The sequence below is a fragment of the Cervus elaphus genome, chromosome 26, assembly GCF_910594005.1.
Source record: "Cervus elaphus chromosome 26, mCerEla1.1, whole genome shotgun sequence".
NCBI classification, from domain to species: Eukaryota; Metazoa; Chordata; class Mammalia; order Artiodactyla; family Cervidae; genus Cervus; species Cervus elaphus.
In genome coordinates, this window is record NC_057840.1 from 15,177,500 (window position 1) to 15,196,494 (window position 18,995).

General features: G+C 37.8%; 1 protein-coding gene across 7 annotated transcripts in view; it reads left to right on the forward strand.

Annotated features, from left to right (window-relative positions):
- LAMA2 (laminin subunit alpha 2) overlaps nucleotides 1–18,995 on the forward strand; it is a 648,848-nt gene that overhangs the window by 599,039 nt on the left and 30,814 nt on the right. For 4 of the 7 annotated variants that reach the window (XM_043888304.1, XM_043888300.1, XM_043888298.1 and 1 more), the window contains 5 exons: nucleotides 2,816–2,954; nucleotides 5,020–5,031; nucleotides 8,167–8,287; nucleotides 12,962–13,138; nucleotides 16,738–16,886. In XM_043888304.1, the coding sequence (XP_043744239.1) occupies nucleotides 2,816–2,954; nucleotides 5,020–5,031; nucleotides 8,167–8,287; nucleotides 12,962–13,138; nucleotides 16,738–16,886 (598 nt within the window). The remainder of the gene's footprint in view (nucleotides 1–2,815; nucleotides 2,955–5,019; nucleotides 5,032–8,166; nucleotides 8,288–12,961; nucleotides 13,139–16,737; nucleotides 16,887–18,995) is intronic. The other 3 variants (XM_043888305.1, XM_043888299.1, XM_043888302.1) reach the window with 1 other exon arrangement.

Consider the following 18,995-nt stretch of genomic DNA (forward strand, 5'->3'; position numbering starts at 1 on the left):
AAGGAGATCCAACCAGTCCTTCCTAAAGGACATCAGTCCTGGGTGTTCATTGGAAGGACTGATGCTGAAGCTGAAACTCCAATACTTTGGCCACCTCATGCAAAGAGTTGACTCACTGGAAAACACCCTGATACTGTGAGGGATTGGGGGCAGGAAGAGAAGGGGATGACAGAGGATGAGACAGCCGGATGGCATCACCGACTCGATGGGCATGAGTTTGAGTAAACTCCGGGAGTTGGTGATGGACAGGGAGGCCTGGCGTGCTGCGGTTCATGGGGTCGCAAAGAGTCAGACACGACTGAGGGACTGAACTGAACTGAACTGAAGGACCAAAGGACCCCGTAGGGTTTGGATGTAGAGAGGACACTGTGGGTTTTAGCAAGGTCAGAATCCATGGAGTAGTGAGATAGGAATTCAAGTAAGGCTATTGCTCCTTTTCAGATACCTGATTATTTGTTTTACACAAGTTATTCTCAGCTAGTTTGTAAAAGCACTGTCCCTTGTGAAGTTCAAACTGTCTTTTTCAGGAAGCACTCCCACCTTCTGAGTCAGTTAGTAGAACCACAGCCACTAATAGAGGTGCCCCATGTCCCCCCAAGTGCATTGATATGGACGCAAAATTGATCACTTAGCTTTTCAGTGGACTAAGAGAAGAAAAGACCTGCCAAAGTGAAAACGATTCCTTTATAACGACTCAGTATTGATTAGAAAATACTTGTTAAGCTCCTACTCTGTGTCTAGTATTGAATAAAACCCTTAATTCCCTGTTTACCCATAAATGATGTCTGAACTCATCAACTCTAAAATTTTATGTTAATTGCTGTTCTGTAAGGGAAAGAAATAGGGCAAGGAATAAAAGCAAGTGTTAGCATTCCATAACAGAACCCGCTCCACATCTGTCACTCATGAAGGCCAGAGTAGAACCCTTTCCTTAAATCAGTAAAAATATGCCATCCTTCGTCTCAATACCAAAGCTAATACTTCAGTGGGCCAGTGAGTTTCACTTCAATTGTGTTTCTACTTTTTAATCAGTTTTTCTTAGAATGATTTCTAAAAATGCATATATTCACTCAGGGATAAGGAGGAAAACTACCTCCAGTCACTGGCTTGCCTATGATAGACAGACAACATCTCATTTTCACAGACATTATTAAAATGTATACCAGGTCTATAGAAAAAAGCCTATTTTCACATTCCAGTCAACAGCCCTATGTGAAAACTTATTTCCTGATCTGGATTTTTTAAAAAAAAGGATATGTATGAAAAAGTTTTGAAAACATTTTTATAAATCTTTTTTATTTTAGCTGCCAGTCTGGTCAAAAAGATATGTGAGTATGAAATTGATATGTGCTGGAAAGTAATTAACTTTTTTAAATCTTAACTTGCTTAATAGTTTTTAATTAGGCAGTTATTTTTGAAGTAATTTTTTTTGTTTATCTTTGTAAAGTTCTTCTTTGAGGATCTGAGGCGTTAATAGGTTTGGGTATTTTATTTTGGATATTTTTTAAGGTAGTTATGTTTGGTTTTACTGAGGATACTTCCTTTTGAAATGGAAGAGCTACAGATTACAATGGAATTTTGGAGTTTGATATTTCTCTTTATTTTTCAAAGAACACTCTGCTAAAAAATGGTGAGTTGGGAGAAAATAATAATATTTCAAGATCAAACAAACGAGAAATACTGCTTGTTCTATGTCCCTTTTTTGAAGCATTACTTTTCATATTAGTGTGTTGCAAGATCTGAGCAACCATAAAATTAAGATCTGTGTTTAAATTTGCTTAACCTAGTGTTTGTCATATTTATTTGATCCAGCAATATCCAAGAAACTAATGCGCCAAAAATAAACACTTCGAAATGCCCTTAAAACTCATTGGTTCGAGTGGCCATTTTTAGACCCTTGCTAATTCAGATGTTATATCCAGGAAAGATTTAGAGGCCAAATTTGTCTTGTTAATGAACTGATGCCTCAATATGCATCAAGGATTCAAAATATATGAAGCAGTTAAAGGTTGGGCCTAGGCAAATATTATGGTGCGATAGCACATAATTCAGAGAGAACCTAGCCTGACTCTTAAGAATGAAGAGGGTAAGAATCAGTGAGATAAAGTGTTCTCATCTGCTCTCTGAAGAAAGCAGTTTAAACAGAAAAGGGTCTCTCTTTTTTCCTTTTTCCTTTCTATTTCTAAATTCTTATCCTCATCATATTGGGAATATATTTAGAGACCTGAGAGAAAAGCAGTAAGCAATGAAAACTGTACCTCTCTTGAAACTCTCAGCATCCTCCATCTAAAATATAACTTAACAATGGATGTGGATCCTATTATCTTGCAAAATCAAACATTCCCATCTCTCCACTTCCAGGCACAATCACGTCATCCTCATTCCTCTAGGGGTGAGCCTCAGCTCCAGTACTTCTGTGGATACTGAAATGTACAGACAGAATCACAAATTTTGTTTATTTCTAATTCATAGTCTGATTTCTAGTTAGATATTTATCCTATCATTAGTTAATTATTTTTATTTTCTAACTACTTGTATTATGGAAAGCTGTGTCAATGAGTTCTCTGTTGTCCATCTAAACATTTTTATTTTATCTTGACTGGTTTCTGTTCAGGCCACTATTTTCATGCGTTCTTTGTGGATCGTATAACAATGTATTTTATTGATGTTGTAGTTTCTGCAATTATTAAAAAGCTGTATATAGTTACACTGTTAATTTGAGAATTAAAGTAAAAGTATCTTGAAGAAGCAGAAATGATATAGATGTGGTTGGTATTGCTCAAATAAAATGTGAAACTTTCTCCTTCCTTTGCAGCCAACATATCAATTGTAGATATTGATACTAACCAGGAGGAGAACATAGCAACTTCATCTCCGGGAAACAACTTTGGTCTTGACTTGAAAGCAGATGACAAAATATATTTTGGTGGTCTGCCAACACTGAGAAACTTGAGGTAATTTGATGTATATTTAAGGCTAAGGATTAAGTTTTAATTAAATGGTCACTATGCTCACTAGAGTTCTGAAGTTTAATTATAACAGGAATATCATATAACCTTTAGTTGCAGAAAAGGCCTAATCTAAAAAATTGTACTACATGTTAAAATAATACCAGGATTTTAAAAACCAGAGATTAATTGGATATCTTTATTGAAGAGGTGGAGGGGAATCACTGTTACCTTTCCAGTCCAGATAAAAAGAATTATAAAGTTATTAAAGGTGGAAACTGGAGTTGAATGTAATTGCCTTTCTGCGTACATTCACCAGAGATAATGGTGCACTGACTCTGCCGAGTGTTCTGAAAACTAGGCAGTGTTCCAGGACACTGTGAGTGTAACCTACTTTATGGCCAAGCACGAGCATGATAATAGTGTAATGGGACGTTCCCATGTACTTGATGCTAAGCAGTGTTAGTTGTTCTTGCCCATGTCGATATTTTTCAAAACTTCACATATATTTTTTAGATAATAGGATGGGGGGATATATTTAGTTTAATAGTTTAATTAATTCCAAAATAAAAGTAATTTAAAAGTGTCAGAAAATATTTCATGTGATATTTCATTGATCTCCTGCTTGTTACAAAACAGCCTATAAGAAATAAAAGTTATAGAGTACTTGGTGCTCAATAAAAGTTAATTGAATCTGATTTGGATGGGATGAATTGATTTGGCCAAACCATAACAGTTTACTATAACTGTAGACCACCATATTTTTAAGTTTTATTTTGTTTAGTTTGCTAGTTTTCATGATTACAAAAGTCCTGCGTAGGTGTTTCTATACTAAAAAGACACATTACAATTGGAATGGTCTCAGAATAACTGAAAAGGTTGATGGTCAGTTCTTCTCATATTTCTCAAACAAGCAGTGGAACTTCAGTCTCATTTATGATATTGAGCATGCAAACTGAGGTTTGTGTTTCTTTCTGTATCTAAATTCATAAACCAGACACCTGTTCAGTTTATCAGGTGTATAATTTGATAAGTTTAATGCAGATAAACTGGCTCTGCATTCATCCACATGATATTGTACTTGTGTTAGGAATATATATTTTAAATGTCTGGTCAGAAAAATTATTGCAGATCAAATGTATTTGAATAGTGGCATAGTTATTACTCCAGAATCCGTTTATTCATTCAACAGGTGTTTGATAACCATCTACTATGTTCCAGATACTATTTAAATACTGGGGATCTAGCAAATTGTTCAAGTCTAAGATTTACTTTGCCAGATTACTAACTAAATTCTCTATGAGTGAATTAAATGTAGCCAAAATCAGGCTATCCAAAGATCGCTTCATCTATTCTGGTGGTAATGTAGTTTTAATTACCATAAAGTGATTTTTAGGAATTATCCACAAAAGCGTATATGTTAACTTAACTGAGATGGGTTTATGTATTATTAAATAGTTTGCAGACTATATACCTAGTGAGTCTTTCTTGCCACAATGTTTTTTTACTTCCACAGTATAGCATTTCATAATTATAATATTACTATGGTATGACACATTATTTCAAAACAATCTTTAGACATTTATTTGTGAGACATATATTTGTGACTGTTCAAGGAGCCATGCATTTGTAGCTGTGATTTGCCCACAGGCAAGATCTTCATATGATAAAGTGCAAAAGATGTGATGGACATGAATTATTTTATATGTATTAAGTTCAAGCTAAGTTCAAAGAGGCAATAAGCTCTCCTTATAAGCTACTCATGAATATTACAGCACGGGAACATTTGTTCATTTTCCATTCATAAAAATGATAAACATGAATGCTTTAAATTCAATTCCAAAATAAAAATTTTCTAAGAGAATGGTGTGGGAGATGGTCACCACTGGATTCTATTTTCTTTACAGTCAAGGGTGTATGCCTGTGTTCCTTTCTTGTGGTATTTTACTTTCCTTTGTAGATCTCTGTGAAATGCTTTTTGTTTTAAAAGATTTATGATTATAGTTTATTGTTTTACTAAATGAAAATGCAATTATAAGTAAATCATTTTTTTCTCTTTCCTTTGACCTAGTATGAAAGCAAGGTAAAATTTAAATTTATGCATGCCTTTTTCAAGTGCATGGGTTGGGTCAGTGTGGCTTCTTAGATAAAGCGGTGATGCAGAAGCAGAGTGACTCCTCTCCAGCTTTATTCATAGTACATTTCACCAGCAAGTGATGCATTCTGAGATGATTCTCATGCTGCCCTTTGCTTACAAAAATGCTGCTGCTTACCCACCATCACAGAGCTGCAGTTTGACGTGTTTCACCAGCCGTGATGATGAATTTGCTCTGCTTATTTGTTCAACAGCCCACGCACAGTGCCCTCTAGCGCACACTTGCAGCAGCGCAGGCCAAGGGCAGCGGGTCAGGTTTATGGGCACAAATCTAGTTCTGGGGAACAAAGTGATCTTCTGGGCTGAACCTCAGACTCTGCTCTCCCAGGTACTGTACTATCTGCTGAATAAGCAACTGTGCCCCCAAATGCTTAGATTGCTTTTTGCAAGCCTGCAAAGATGCACATGTTTACACGGCCCTTGCACCTCTTGGCAAAGCTGCTTCTTTATTGCCTTGTTTATTTAGAATTTATGGAGTCAGATAAAAGGAGCCTCTAGAAATACTGTATGTAAAACAAATGTTTGCATTAATGATGAGAAAGTTTGCAGACAGTCATCCTAGCTACTCAGGAGCATCTCAATTCCGATTTGCAGGCGGGCAGTATTAGCCTGGAAGTTTTAAGCATCAGGCCCCTTGTAAGTGGCTGATCAAACACCAGAGATGTGTGCAAGGCTGGCGCAGTCTGGCTAGAGTTACAGCTGACTGTTTTGGTATTTCAAAACCTAACAGTGCCAAATTTCCCAAAAGGACATAGTGAAGCTGAGCTGATCAAAGAAATTTTCAAAGCAAAGGCTAGATTTTTAATACCAGAAACTAGACTATGTAGAACTGAAAGTGTGGAAAAAAAATAAGTTGTTTCATCACGGACCAGTCAAGTGCTGTTTGCTGAGATGGCTAAAAGGCAAAGGCTGGCTTTCAATGAAAGTATATGCTAATAAGGCTCTGGAATGACACTGTGTAGCTTTGTAATTTTGCCTCTGAGGCAAACAGAGGAAACAGAGGCCTGTGGTTACCATTAGGAGTCTGATCACCATATGTGATTACTTATCCCCTGTGATTTTCATAATGTCGAGCTTGCTGAATCGTTGTGTTTTGAAATAGTTCTTTGTATTTCCCTGAAACAATGAAGTGTGTAACTTGTAGGAGTGATTTATTTTATTGATAAGACCTCTGAGAAACTTGTGATAAATCAGACCTCCTCTCAACAAACATGGAAGCAAATGAATGTTGAGAATGAAGTTCACTGGCTTCCTTTACACAGGAAGGATATATAAGCAAGATTCTCACTGTCCAGCGGGCATGTTTTTGTAATAACCAGCTGACCGAACAGAAGGGAAGACCTTGGGAACAAGTGGAAATGATCAAAGAAAATAAAACAGTCCCAGAGAGGAAGAAACAGCAGATAAATCCCCGGATGCACACTGCCAGGCGTCTGACTGCTGGCCTCCCTGTTTGTCCTAATGCCATGTGTTTTTTATTAAGGCAAAAAAGGAATCCTGCCCCCATGGGACAGTGAGGAGAGAGTTAATCATTATCCAACCAAGTATAATACCTTGGTATTGATTGGACACGTTTTAGAGTTGCTTGCTTGTGTGCGCGCTAAGTCACTTCAGTCATGTCCAACTCTTTATGACCCTGTGGACTGTCGTCCACCAGGCTCCTTGTCCATGGATTCTCCAGGCAAGAATACTGGAGTGGGTTGTCATGCCCTCCTCCACGGGATCTTCCCCACCCAGGGATCAAACCTGCGTCTCCTGAAGCTTCTGCATTGCAGGTGGATTCTTTACCACTGAGCCACTGGGAAGGCCCTTAGAGTTGCTTATTAACATTTAAAAAAAAAGTATTATTTTTTCTCTTTCTGTTGACCTGCATCATTCAATATGGTAGCCACTAGCCACACTGGCTGTTTAGCTTTAAATTAAAGAAATTTCTTTTTAAAAAATGGTATTTCCCTGGCTGTCCAGTGTTTAAAATTATACACTCACACCTCAGGGGGCGTGAGTTTGATCCCTAACTGGGGAACTAAGATCCTATATGCCATGCAGTGTCGCCAAAAAAAGAAAAGAAAATAAAATTAAATAGCAATAAAAATCCAGTTTCTCATTGGCACAAGCTACTTTTCAAGTGTCAGCAGCCATATATGACTACTCATTACTGATTTGGACAGTGCAGGAAAGAATATTTCTACCGTCACAGAAAGTTCTACTGGACAATGCTGCTATGGATGAAAAAAGTATCACCGTTAACATCCTGTTAGCTTGTGCTTATCAAGCACTTACTGCATGCCAGCATGTTTATACTTTTTTAAGAAGTAGTAAGCAAAAAGTAAATATTCAAGTGTCTTTTGGATGTTGAAGCCATTTTCAACTTTATTGGAAAAATTAAATGTATGTTTTGTCCTTTGGTTGCTTTATTTTGTTACTGCTCCAATACAGAATAAATACTTTAGGGTCAATTTGTAAACTTAAAGTATCTTTTTTGAAACTGTAATCCAAAAGAATATTTCTCAGGTTTTATTTGACTTAAAATTTTTAAAGAGAAATATGACATTATCTTATTCTCAGCTAACCCCTCAAAAAAAAGTCTCAATGGCAGAAATATTGTCTTTTCAAAATAAATGTTTCCAGATTTTTAAATTTTGAGCAAGATTTTATTTAATATTTTTTTGTTATATAGTGTGATTATGCTGTCCGGTACAAGTATCTGCTCTTGGGTGGAAAAAAAACAAATACATTTCATTATGCATATGAAGCACTTCCAAAGAAGTCAGTTAATTTCTATACCTTGTATTGAGATGCAATAGTTGAGGTTATTTTTTAAAAGGAGAGAAAGAAGAGCTACATAAAGACTCCTTGTGCAAGTTGGTGCTAATATCCACCTATCCAACCAGTAGCTCATGGAACACAGTTTTCTGGGTCCATATGTGCCCCTGTGCAGTTTGAGAGACATACGCCTGCCTGTGCATCCGTTTGCTCCATATGGCTTGCATCCGATTGTCACAGACACTATACTGCCACTGTCCTAACGATATTGCTTTTGTTTTCCATTTAACTTTTCAATAGGCCAGAAGTAAATGTGAAGAAATATTCTGGTTGCCTCAAAGATATTGAAATTTCAAGAACTCCGTATAATATACTTAGCAGCCCTGATTATGTTGGTGTTACCAAAGGATGTTCACTGGAGGTTGGTCTCTTCTTAATGGCTTCCTAAATACCTTCATATCAGATTTCACTTATTTAGTTTGGGTCTATTACAGGGACCAGTCCTTGTTAATCTGTTTTAAATTCCTACTGACCCTAGTCTTGCTGTTCTTTAGTCGCTAAGTCGTGTCCAGCTCTTTTGCGACCCCTTGAACTGTAACCCAACAGGGTCCTCTGTCGTGGAATTTCCCAGGCAAGAATACTGGAGTGGGCTGACATTTCTTACTCCAGAGGATCTTCCTGACCCAAGAATTGAACCCATATCTCCTGCATCTCCTGCACTGGCAGGCAGATTCTTTTTTTTAATTTATTTATCTTAATTGGAAGCTAATTACTTTACAATATTGTGGTGGTTTTTTGTCATACATTGACATGAATCAGCCATGGGTGTACATGTGTTCCCCATCCTGAACCCCCCTCCCACCTCCCTCCCCATCCCATCCCTCTAGGTCTTCCCAGTGCACCAGCCCCGAGCACTTGTCTCGTGCATCCAACCTGGGCTGGTGATCTGTTTCACACTTGATAGTATGCATGTTTCAGTGCTATTCTCTCAGATCATCCCACCCTCGCCTTCTCCCATAGAGTCCAAAAGTCTGTTCTTTATATCTCTGTCTCTTTTGCTGTCTCACATATAGGGTCATCATTACCATCTTTCTAAATTCCGTATATATGCGTTAATATACTGTGTTGCTGTTTTTCTTTCTGACTTACTTCACTCTGTATAATAGGCTCCAGTTTCATCCACCTCATTAGAACTGATTCAAATGGATTCTTTTTAATAGCTGAGTAATATTCCATTGTGTATATGTACCACAGCTCTCTTATCTGTTCTGCCGATGGACATCTAGGTCACTTCCATGTCCTGGCTATTGTAAACAGTGCTGGCAGGCAGATTATTTACCACTGAGCCACCAGGAAGCCCCAACCCTAGCCTTGAAAGTGAAAGTGAAGTTGCTCAGTCATGCCCGACTCTTTGCGACCTCATGGACTATAGCCCACCAGGCTCCTCTGTCCATGGGATTTTCCAGGCAAGAATACTGCAGTGAGTTGCCATTTCCTTCTCCAGGGCATCTTCCCAACCCAGGGATTGAACCCAGGTCTCCTGCATTGTAGCAGACGCTTTACCGTCTGAGCCACCAGGGAACCCTAGCCTTAGCTCTGCATAAATGATAAAGCAAGATTGAAGTACTTCTAAAAATTATCATGATCAACTAAACTTAGGAAAACAGTATTATAAAAGATTCCAAACTCCTTTCCACATGGACAGCACTTCATAGTATGTACTTCTTAATATTAATCTCTTTTCTGGTTCTTTCTTCCTTTCCAGCACTACTTTTGTCTTTTCCTCATTATCATGTCATCTGTATTAGATTTAGTTTATCTTCCTGTCTTGTATATAGCTTTATTATCAATCTTAATTTTTTTTTCTGGAATCTGTTAGTTTACTCAAATAACAAGTAATAATTTATACCATGATCATTGGTATTTAACAACTTGTCCACAGCTTAGAAGTCAAGCCACCTTTTCTTTGAAAATGGCATGTAGCGGGAGCTATCTGCAAAGACTTGGCTTTGATGGGACTGCAAAGTCCCCTGTTATCAATATCTTCAGTATCTTTTCTTTATTGCCGCAGCAGCCTAGCAGCCCCTGATTCCACTTGACTATTCTGCATCGACTCTTCAATAGGCACTAACCCATAAGAGAGAGAAACACAAGTCACAGCTTTTCTCTCATGTTGGTTGGCCAGAAATTTTGTTTAGGTTTTTCCATAAAATGAAAGTGAAAGTGAAGTCGTGTCCAGCTCTCTGCGACTCCATGGACTGTAGCCTACCAGGCTCCTCCATCCTTGGGATTTTCCAGGCAAGAATACTGGAGTGGGTTACCATTTCCTTCTCCAGGAGATCTTCCTGACCCAGGGTTTGAACCTGGGTCTCCCGCATTGTAGGCAGACACTTTACCATCTGAGCCACCAGGGAAGTCCACCTTTTCCATAAGGTGTTACAGAAAAACCTGAGCAAACTTATTGATTAACCCAATAAAATCTGATAAGAATCATCATCGAATATTAGTAAATTTTTCAATTCAGTTCAGTCACTCAGTCATGTCTGATTCTTTGCAACCCCATGGACTGCAGCACACCAGGCTTCCCTGTCCATCACCAACTACCAGAGCTTGCTCAAACTCATGTCCATCGAGTTGGTGATGCCATCCAACCATCTCATCTGTCGTCCCCTTCTTCTCCTGCCTTCAATCTTTCCCAGCACCAGGGTCTTTTCAAATGAGTCATTTTTTCGCATCAGGTGACCAAAGTATTGGAGTTTCAGCTTCAGCATCAGTCCTTCCAATGAACACCCAGGACTGATCTCCTTTAGGATGGACTGGTTGGATCTCCTTGCAGTCCAAGCGACTCTCAAGAGTCTTCCCCAACACCACAGTTCAAAAGCATCAATTCTTCTGCGCTCAGCTTTCTTTATACTCCAATTCTCACATCCATACATGACTACTGGAAAAACCATAGCTTTGACTAGATGGACCTTTGTTGACAAAGTAATGTCTCTGCTTCTTAATATGCTGTCTAGGTTGATCATAGCTTTTCCTCCAAGGAGCAAGCATCTTTTAATTTCATCACTGCAATCACCATCTGGAATTCTAAAAGTAATGAGTTTGTTTTTAAAAAGAAAATGCCAGACATCCATGGTGGTTCAGTGTTTAAGAGTCTGCCTGCCAGTGCAGGGAACATAGGTTCCATCCCTGGTCCAGGAAGGCCCCACATGCTTCAGAGAATAAGCAACACAACTGCTGAACCTGTGCCCTAGAGCACATGCTCCACAGCAAGAGAAGCCACTACGATGAGAAGCCCACACACGGCAACTCGAGCGCAGCCCCAGCTCACTGCAGCTAGAGAAAGTGTGCACGCAGCAACAAAGACCCAGAGCAGCCAAAAATAAATAAATAAATAGGAAATTTTATAAAAACAAATAAAAATAAAATGGTAATCATACTTATAAATCGTTAATTATCCTGATATGACCCAACTATTCATTTTAGCTGCTTCCTCCAGTTAAAATTATTTTAAGGCATTGTGATGGGAGACAAAGGGATTTGGGAAAAAAAGAGAAAATCACCACTGAGCTATGAGGTTTAAAGACTGGAACAGAACTTTTGGGGTCTTCATTGTGCCTAGTTACAGTTTCTGACCTGCAAATAGCCATAGACACCCACCCTGAGAAGCTTGGGGACAGGAAAAAGGAAAGTATGTACAGAATTTAATCCCTAAGAATCCATATTGACCTCTTTTTGCTCGGAGTTTTAATCTTCCAAAGCCTGACTCTCATCCACATGCAAAAGGTATATACATGAGAATGGAAAACTGTCCAGAAAATGAATAGCCTGTATACGTGGAAATGATGGTTCTGTAAAGGTACTTTTCAGTAATCAGGAATTATTTGCAACTAAAATATGAAGCAGAAATTGAAATATTTGATAAATATTGAAAAGTCTGCACAGTAGTTTTATTTGAACTATCCAAGACTCTATGATTTGAAAATTGGAATCAAAAACAGATTATACATTTTATAACATTTATGTCACTTAACTTGGCCTGGAACACTGCTGGGGAAAATAGCCTGCATTAAAAGATTCCTTGTTTTCACTCCAGCAAAATCCAGGACTTTTCAAATGAACATTTTAAGCACTAAATGCCCAACTACAGGGGGTTGCTTAAATAAATCCTTGCACATTCCTACAATGGAATGACCTGCTACTAAAAGTGAGATTGAAATCTAAATTTTCTGACAGAGATATCCCCCACATATAAAGTGAGAAAAAAGAAGTTACAAATGAACGTACCTGTCATGATTCAGTATGAATATAGAGAGGAGGAGAGAGGAAAGGGGCAAGGTTGTAAAAAATAAAACAAGTGAATGACTGCATGGCTGCATGAATACACGAATGAATGGATTATATAGATAGAAAGTTATGCTCTACACAGCTTTGGGATGGGAGTGATTTTTACACTCTTAGCTTTTGTACTTTGTTGCTGTCTCCAATGTTACTGTTTCAATTTTATCAGCAAAGACTGATACTGTTTTCATTTTAAGAAAATTAAACTATGAAATATTTGGTTTATTTTTAAAATCTAAATTGTATCTGATTTTTAAAAAATTCCTCCAGAGTGTCTTTATTTAGTAGCAATGAACATCTTTACCCTGGACTCATCACTGAGAAAGAATGCAGACAGAGACTACGGTCAGACTCAGCTATAAAACATAAGCAATTAATTGGTAAAAGGATTCAAGGGATCAATGAGAGTGTTTTCAAGGAAGATTTAGCAAGATAGATTTAAATCAGAAGAAAATGTTACCTATTAGTGATAATCAGTAATAGTCTTTTATATTTCAAATCAAAAGTTTTAGAATAAAAGCAGAACCCCAAAGTTTTATTTTAACTTAAACTGTTCAGGAAATTCAATGTTACAGTTTGGAATAATATTTCTTAAGTTGCTGTTAAGCGTAACTGAGTTTTCATGCATTCTGAGTTGTTGTGCATGACAATATGTTTCATAGTAACTTTGAGCGCATTGAGAGGGTGAGTGAGATGGAGAAACTAAGTGTTCATTCATTTCTAATCTTTCTTCCCTTCTTTCCTTTTACTGAAGAACGTTTACACGGTTAGCTTCCCCAAACCTGGTTTTATAGAGCTGTCTCCTGTGCCTATTGATGTTGGAACAGAAATCAATCTGTCCTTCAGCACCAAGAATGAGTCTGGGATCATTCTCTTGGGAAGTGGAGGGACACCCATTCCACCTAGGAGAAAACGACGGCAAACTGGACAGGTAATTACAACACCTAATTAATACAATAAAAATAATAATTAATAAAAAATACAATAACTAATTAATAATGCATTTTCCCTAATGCTTACATAAACAATTATTTTACAAAGAGACTCAGGAGAGGTATTTAGGATTTATAAATTGTCTTTGTATTTTTTTTAATTTGTATCATTTATTTCTATTATCATCTTCTTAGGACAATTATCTCCCCAAGGATTTTTCTGTTGGTCAATTCTAGGTGTAGGTGCACTTGTATTTACATCCATATATCATATGAGTTTGAACATACAAAGAGAGAAAGCTTAAAATATATTCAAATTGTATTAGTATTCTCTTGTAAGTCCAGTTTCCTACTAACTCTGTAGATATCCAAGGGGACCCTTAAATTTAAATTCCCTTTGGATCAGTTTCACTAGCTAATGATGCAGTCTGTTGGCGCCTAACTGCTCCACCTTCTCTGGACACGAAGAAAGCAAAGAATGGACCTGGGTAGGAGAAGACAAAAAGAACGCAACCAGCGCAGGCATGCACAATAGTGACATCAAAATAAAGCCTACACAGAGTCTGCTTTGTGAATGTCTGTTTTCATACCCTCTAGCCATTCAGTTCTATTAAAGCCATCTCTTAAGTGTCCACATCTAGGCACCATAAGTCTTTTACTGCATGGATATTCCTCCAATACTTTCAATCATACTTTCAAAGATAACACATTTTTTTCCATTTAGTCTAGTTTTTCTCAGTGAAAGGATTCTTAGGAATTACCTAGTCTACCATGGCCAAAGCATAGAGTACATTATAAATATGTTCTTTATAAATATGCATGCATCCCTGTAAATCAGGTTGTATTGCTTGTGATTATAGGATTTTTAAAATCACTTTTAGCATTTAAAGTTTAATAATTTAAACCACTATTTAATAATAGCATATAATAATATTATTTTCTCCCCACCACCAAAAAAAGAAAATAACAAAATACAATTGACCATTGAAAATATGAGTTTGATGACACAGGTCCACTTGTATGTGAAGTTTTTCTTCAATAGTAAATGCAACAGTATTAAAGGTCCAAGGTTGATTAAAAGTGAGGATACAGAATATCTGGTATGGAGGAACTGAGTAAATGAAGGGCCAACTGTAAGTTATGCTCTGATTTTTGACTGTGTGGAGGGCCAGTGCCTCATGTCATTCACCTGTACTGACATAAAATCCAAAAATGTACAACCATGAGTAACTTGCATTATCTGTTTCTTTACAGATAAAAAGTAAAAAGTCTGAAAATAATATAATCATCTTGAGAGATGTAGAGAACACCTGTAGCTAAATTAAACACCCATTCCTGATCAAAAATAACAATAACAAAAGACTTAGTAAATTAAAAAGAGGATGATAGGAAAGCATAAACATTTCCTATAAAATCAAGCCCAAGAAAAGATAAATATTATTGCTATACTGGTCTTAGCTGATGCAATAAGAAAAGAATGAGTAAATATAGTACAAGAAAAAACATATAATTTAACAAGAAATATAACAAAAAAACATAAGACCTATACTGGAAAAATTATAAAATTTATTGAAAATGTATAACAGACTACCTAATAAGTCATTATGTTAATGGAAAGACTCCGTGTTAAAAATAGTTCAATTCTCCATAAAATGATATGTAGGTTTGCCTTCAATGAAAATACCACCTTATCTTTTTGTAAATCAGAACAAATTAATTCGAAAATTTATATCAAAAGTCCAAGAAAGTTATGAAATAGAATAAGTTGGAGGACTGTCCTAGCAGTTTTGAATCATGGTTGTGCAGTATTAATAGGTGGATAACTGTGTCAGTGGAACATAAGAGAGCCAAGTTTAGATGGAAATGACATTTGGCAGTAGGGGGCATTGCACATAATCAGGAAAAAAGTGAACCTTTAAGTGAATGATTCTGGGGCAATTCACTATCCATTTAGGAAAACCAAAAAATGAAGTAATTTCTATTTCATGTTAAACAGAAAAATTAATTCCCAATGAATTAAAGTCTTAAGTATGAAAGGAAAAAGCTTTAAAATGTTTAGAAGAAAATGTAAAAGGACAACCTATGACCTTAAGGGAGAAAAGAATTTCTTTGGGAAGAAAAAAACAGAAAACATTTTGTTTTGAAGATTAGAGGGAGAAGTGGTGTTTTATCTCATTTTATATTGTGCATAACAAGTACAGAATAAGTATAATAAAAATAAACGTTCTCCTAATGTCTTTTCCTTTTAATCCAAAAAAAAAAAAATTATTTTCTCACTGCTACAAATAAGCCAATTATTATAATAAAAGGACCAGATCAAACATTCTGAGATAGATTTTCACTAAAGGATATCTGTGCCCTGGACCACAGTCAAGTAATTAAATACTGCCTTTCAGTTTCAGATTTCTCCTCATCAGAACCAAATAAATAGTCTTGGATCATCAGTTGTCAGGATAGTTCTTAAAATAAAACTTTTTCATTAAAACAATTAAAATGAGAAAATATTAAGTGCTACAGTACAAATTAGAAATAACATGTTAATGCTTCAACATTTTAATGGATATCTGTTTTAAAATCTCACTGTTATTGCTGTCTGAAAGAGGAAGCAATGTTAAATAATTCATTTCTTTTATAGAATCAAACTGGTTAAATGACATACTTTATTTTTCAAAGCTACCAGTTTTGATACCCACAGGGTCATTTGTGATTATGTTCTGCTAACGGGGTTTGAGACCTCAATCAGCTAAAAAAAAAACTTTGAGTGCTTAGATGGCAGTTGCCCCTTTCTGATGGACGGCGACACTAATCCAGGTCCTCGGGCCATTTTGCATTGGACACACAGCAGCACTGCTGATTTTGTAAACTACTGGAGACATTGTGATGTTTGAGTGAAACCATCTCCACCTCCTTGTGGTGACCGGCGGAGGACCAAATGATGGAGTGTAGCAGGTGGCCGTGTGCTCCACTAGAAAAGGAGCACACAGGAGTGTCAGCTTTGGGGATGAGGACTGCATTCAAGCTCCCTGGGGTTCATAAACTGATCTCAGAAACCACGCTGTTGCTATAGTAACAGTGGCAAGAAGAAAGCAATCGTGTTTGTGGATGAAAAATTGTCTGCCTTCTTTCTAAATGTGGGGGGCAAGTTACGTGTTGGTGATGGCAATCCATTCCACCAGCCTGGAGAAGGAATTGAAATCTAACACTCCAAATGCCCTGAGGTTGGGAGTGAGACCTGATTTCCAGAAGCTAGCTGTCCATCTGTGAATGCAAGGGAGAGGGGTTTTATTAACCCCCTTTGTTTCCTGATGGGTTTTGTGAATTAGAAGCCCAATGCGAGCACAGCTGTTCCTTTCAGCATGGCAAATCTGCTTTGCAGAGATGGCTCTCTTACTATCTCCCTTTCCACATCACCTAACAAGCAAAAATGGTAAGTGATTGTAAAGCTATTTCCAGCTGCTTTAAATACTCTGTAAGAAAATATTGAGTCTTAACTTCTCAGGTAAGCTCTCAGAGCAGATGAATCTGCCGTTCTTTCAGGTAACTAAGCTAAGTCGTAGATGAGACTGCTTTCGTCTTCAATAGCCATTTGCTGTTGCAGGTCTATTATGCGATCTTCCTGAACAAGGGCCGTCTGGAAGTGCATCTCTCCACAGGCGCGCGCACAATGAGGAAAATTGTCGTCAAACCGGAGCCGAGTCTGTTTCACGACGGGAGAGAGCATTCTGTTCATGTAGAGAGAACTAGAGGGTAACGATTGTTCTGGCAACTGACTGCCCTGTCGTAACTAACACGAACGTCTTTGCTCACCTTAACTGGACCTTTGTGTGTATGGACAGACGACGCATCGCTCAAGTGTCAAGTAGCTCAATTTTATCTTCTTTGTATTTCATACTTTGGGAACTTCATTTACCCTGACCCTTAGGAGTTTTATTCTTAACGTTTTTTCTGCTGAGCAGCTGTCCTCTCCACCTCTGGAACACCAAATGCATCTTCTGAAGCCATAGCTAAGAAAAATCTCTCCCTCCGCACCTCTCAAATACTCTCTTCTCCAATAAAGCATATGTGGGTGGTGAAAGGCGCAGAGCGGCTCAGCTGGGGCCCGCAGCCTTTGGCAGCTGCCATTTCATTCGGGTTCCAAAGCAGTTATGGCAGCTGCTTAGAAATCTGTCCCACATCAGAGCAGGGCGGCTGCGGCAGGAGCCCCGGAGCCTCGCGCCTGGCCCCTGCCAGGGTGCCCGGGGTCCCTGCCGCAGCTCCGTAAGGGGCCGGGGCTGAGAGGGGCAGGGGCTGGTGGCTTGCCACCGGTGCACAGAGGATGCCTCTCCGCTGATCCCCCAGAGCACTTGCTTCCCGGCCCTGACTCAGGGAATTGGCTGTTAGTGTTATGAGTTGATGTCTTATGTTTTCAGAATGCTGAAGTGCTTTATACTTACTTTATTGAGAAAGTCATTTGTTGTTATTTGATTTTTTTTTTCCAATCAAAGTGTATACAGCTCAGGTAAGGGGCTTCCCTGCTGATTCAGCAGGTAAAGAATCCCCCTGCAATGCAGGAGACGCAGGAGATGCACATTCTGTCGCTGGGTGGGTTAGATCCCCTGGAGAAGGAAATGGCAACCCACTCCAGTATTCTTGCCTGAAAAATCCCATGGACAGAGGAGCCTGGTGGGCTGCAGTCCATGGGTCACAAAGAGTCAGACATGACTGAGCAAAGAAGCACACAAGCCCAGTGAGTTTGGAAAGACAATTGGAGAAAAACAGAAGCCCAGAGACTCCAGACCTCCAAGCCAACGACCCATTTATTAGACTGAAAACATAGAAAAGAACTGGAAATCAAACTTGATGAAACCTCAAAATATAGAGAATGCTTTTAAATATAACAGTATGAAGGTGTAGCAAAAGTTCAAGCAAGCAGATGTTATTCTGTACATAAAGACCACCATTTTCTAATCATCCCCTTGTGTGGACAGTAGTTTAAATAAGTAATAAGAATGTCTTGTAAGTAAAGAAACTTTCCAAGCTTTGCATTTTTCTGTTATATAGAGCATTATCTTCTGGGCTGAATTGATGCTCAATTACTGAGTATCTACTAACTGAAATGTTTAGAAACCATGATTAAGACAAATGAGGGATCAATATTTGGACAAAGTAAGAACATTTACTAATCTTCTAGGCACATATTGCAGTCAGGGTCTCTGAAGAGAAGTGCAAACTGAATTTTCTCATTTGAACCTTAAGGAATGCTCTAGAATACTGATTTTGCAAGTCTTCTAGACTTTACTTCAGGTCCTTTGCCAAATGTTAGTCCTTCTCATTGTAGGAAAAACTTGTTTTAAGTTTTTAAATAATTTCAAGAAGCAAATGCAGATCTGAGAAATATAGTTGGCCAAAAAAATCATCCAAAATATGTTATTTTGTAGAGAAAGGATTCTGACATTCCCAAGTGCATTTTGATGTTATGCTAAGGTGTCCTTTTAACAGGTGTCTCTTCAAGAAGGGTATTTTACTATGCCAGCGTCACAGCTGTTGGCCATCAATCCAAGCTTTATTTGATTAAGCTCGGTGTAGTACATCCCTGAAAACTGGTCATTCAGTTAATTGACCATATAAACAAACTGTTGTGCCATTCGCTATTAATTAAAGGATAATGTATTGGACATATTAGTGTGTTGTCACTACACTCTGTGGCAAAACAAGAGCTCATTTGCCACCATAATGTCTCATTCAGCACTCTGAGGTCAAAAAACAATTATCACCTATCCTTTAAGCAAGTGCTTCAATTAACTGATTAACCGGAGATCACTAATGACCCTAAGAACATCACCTAGAAATATATTTTAATGCTTCATATCAATTTTA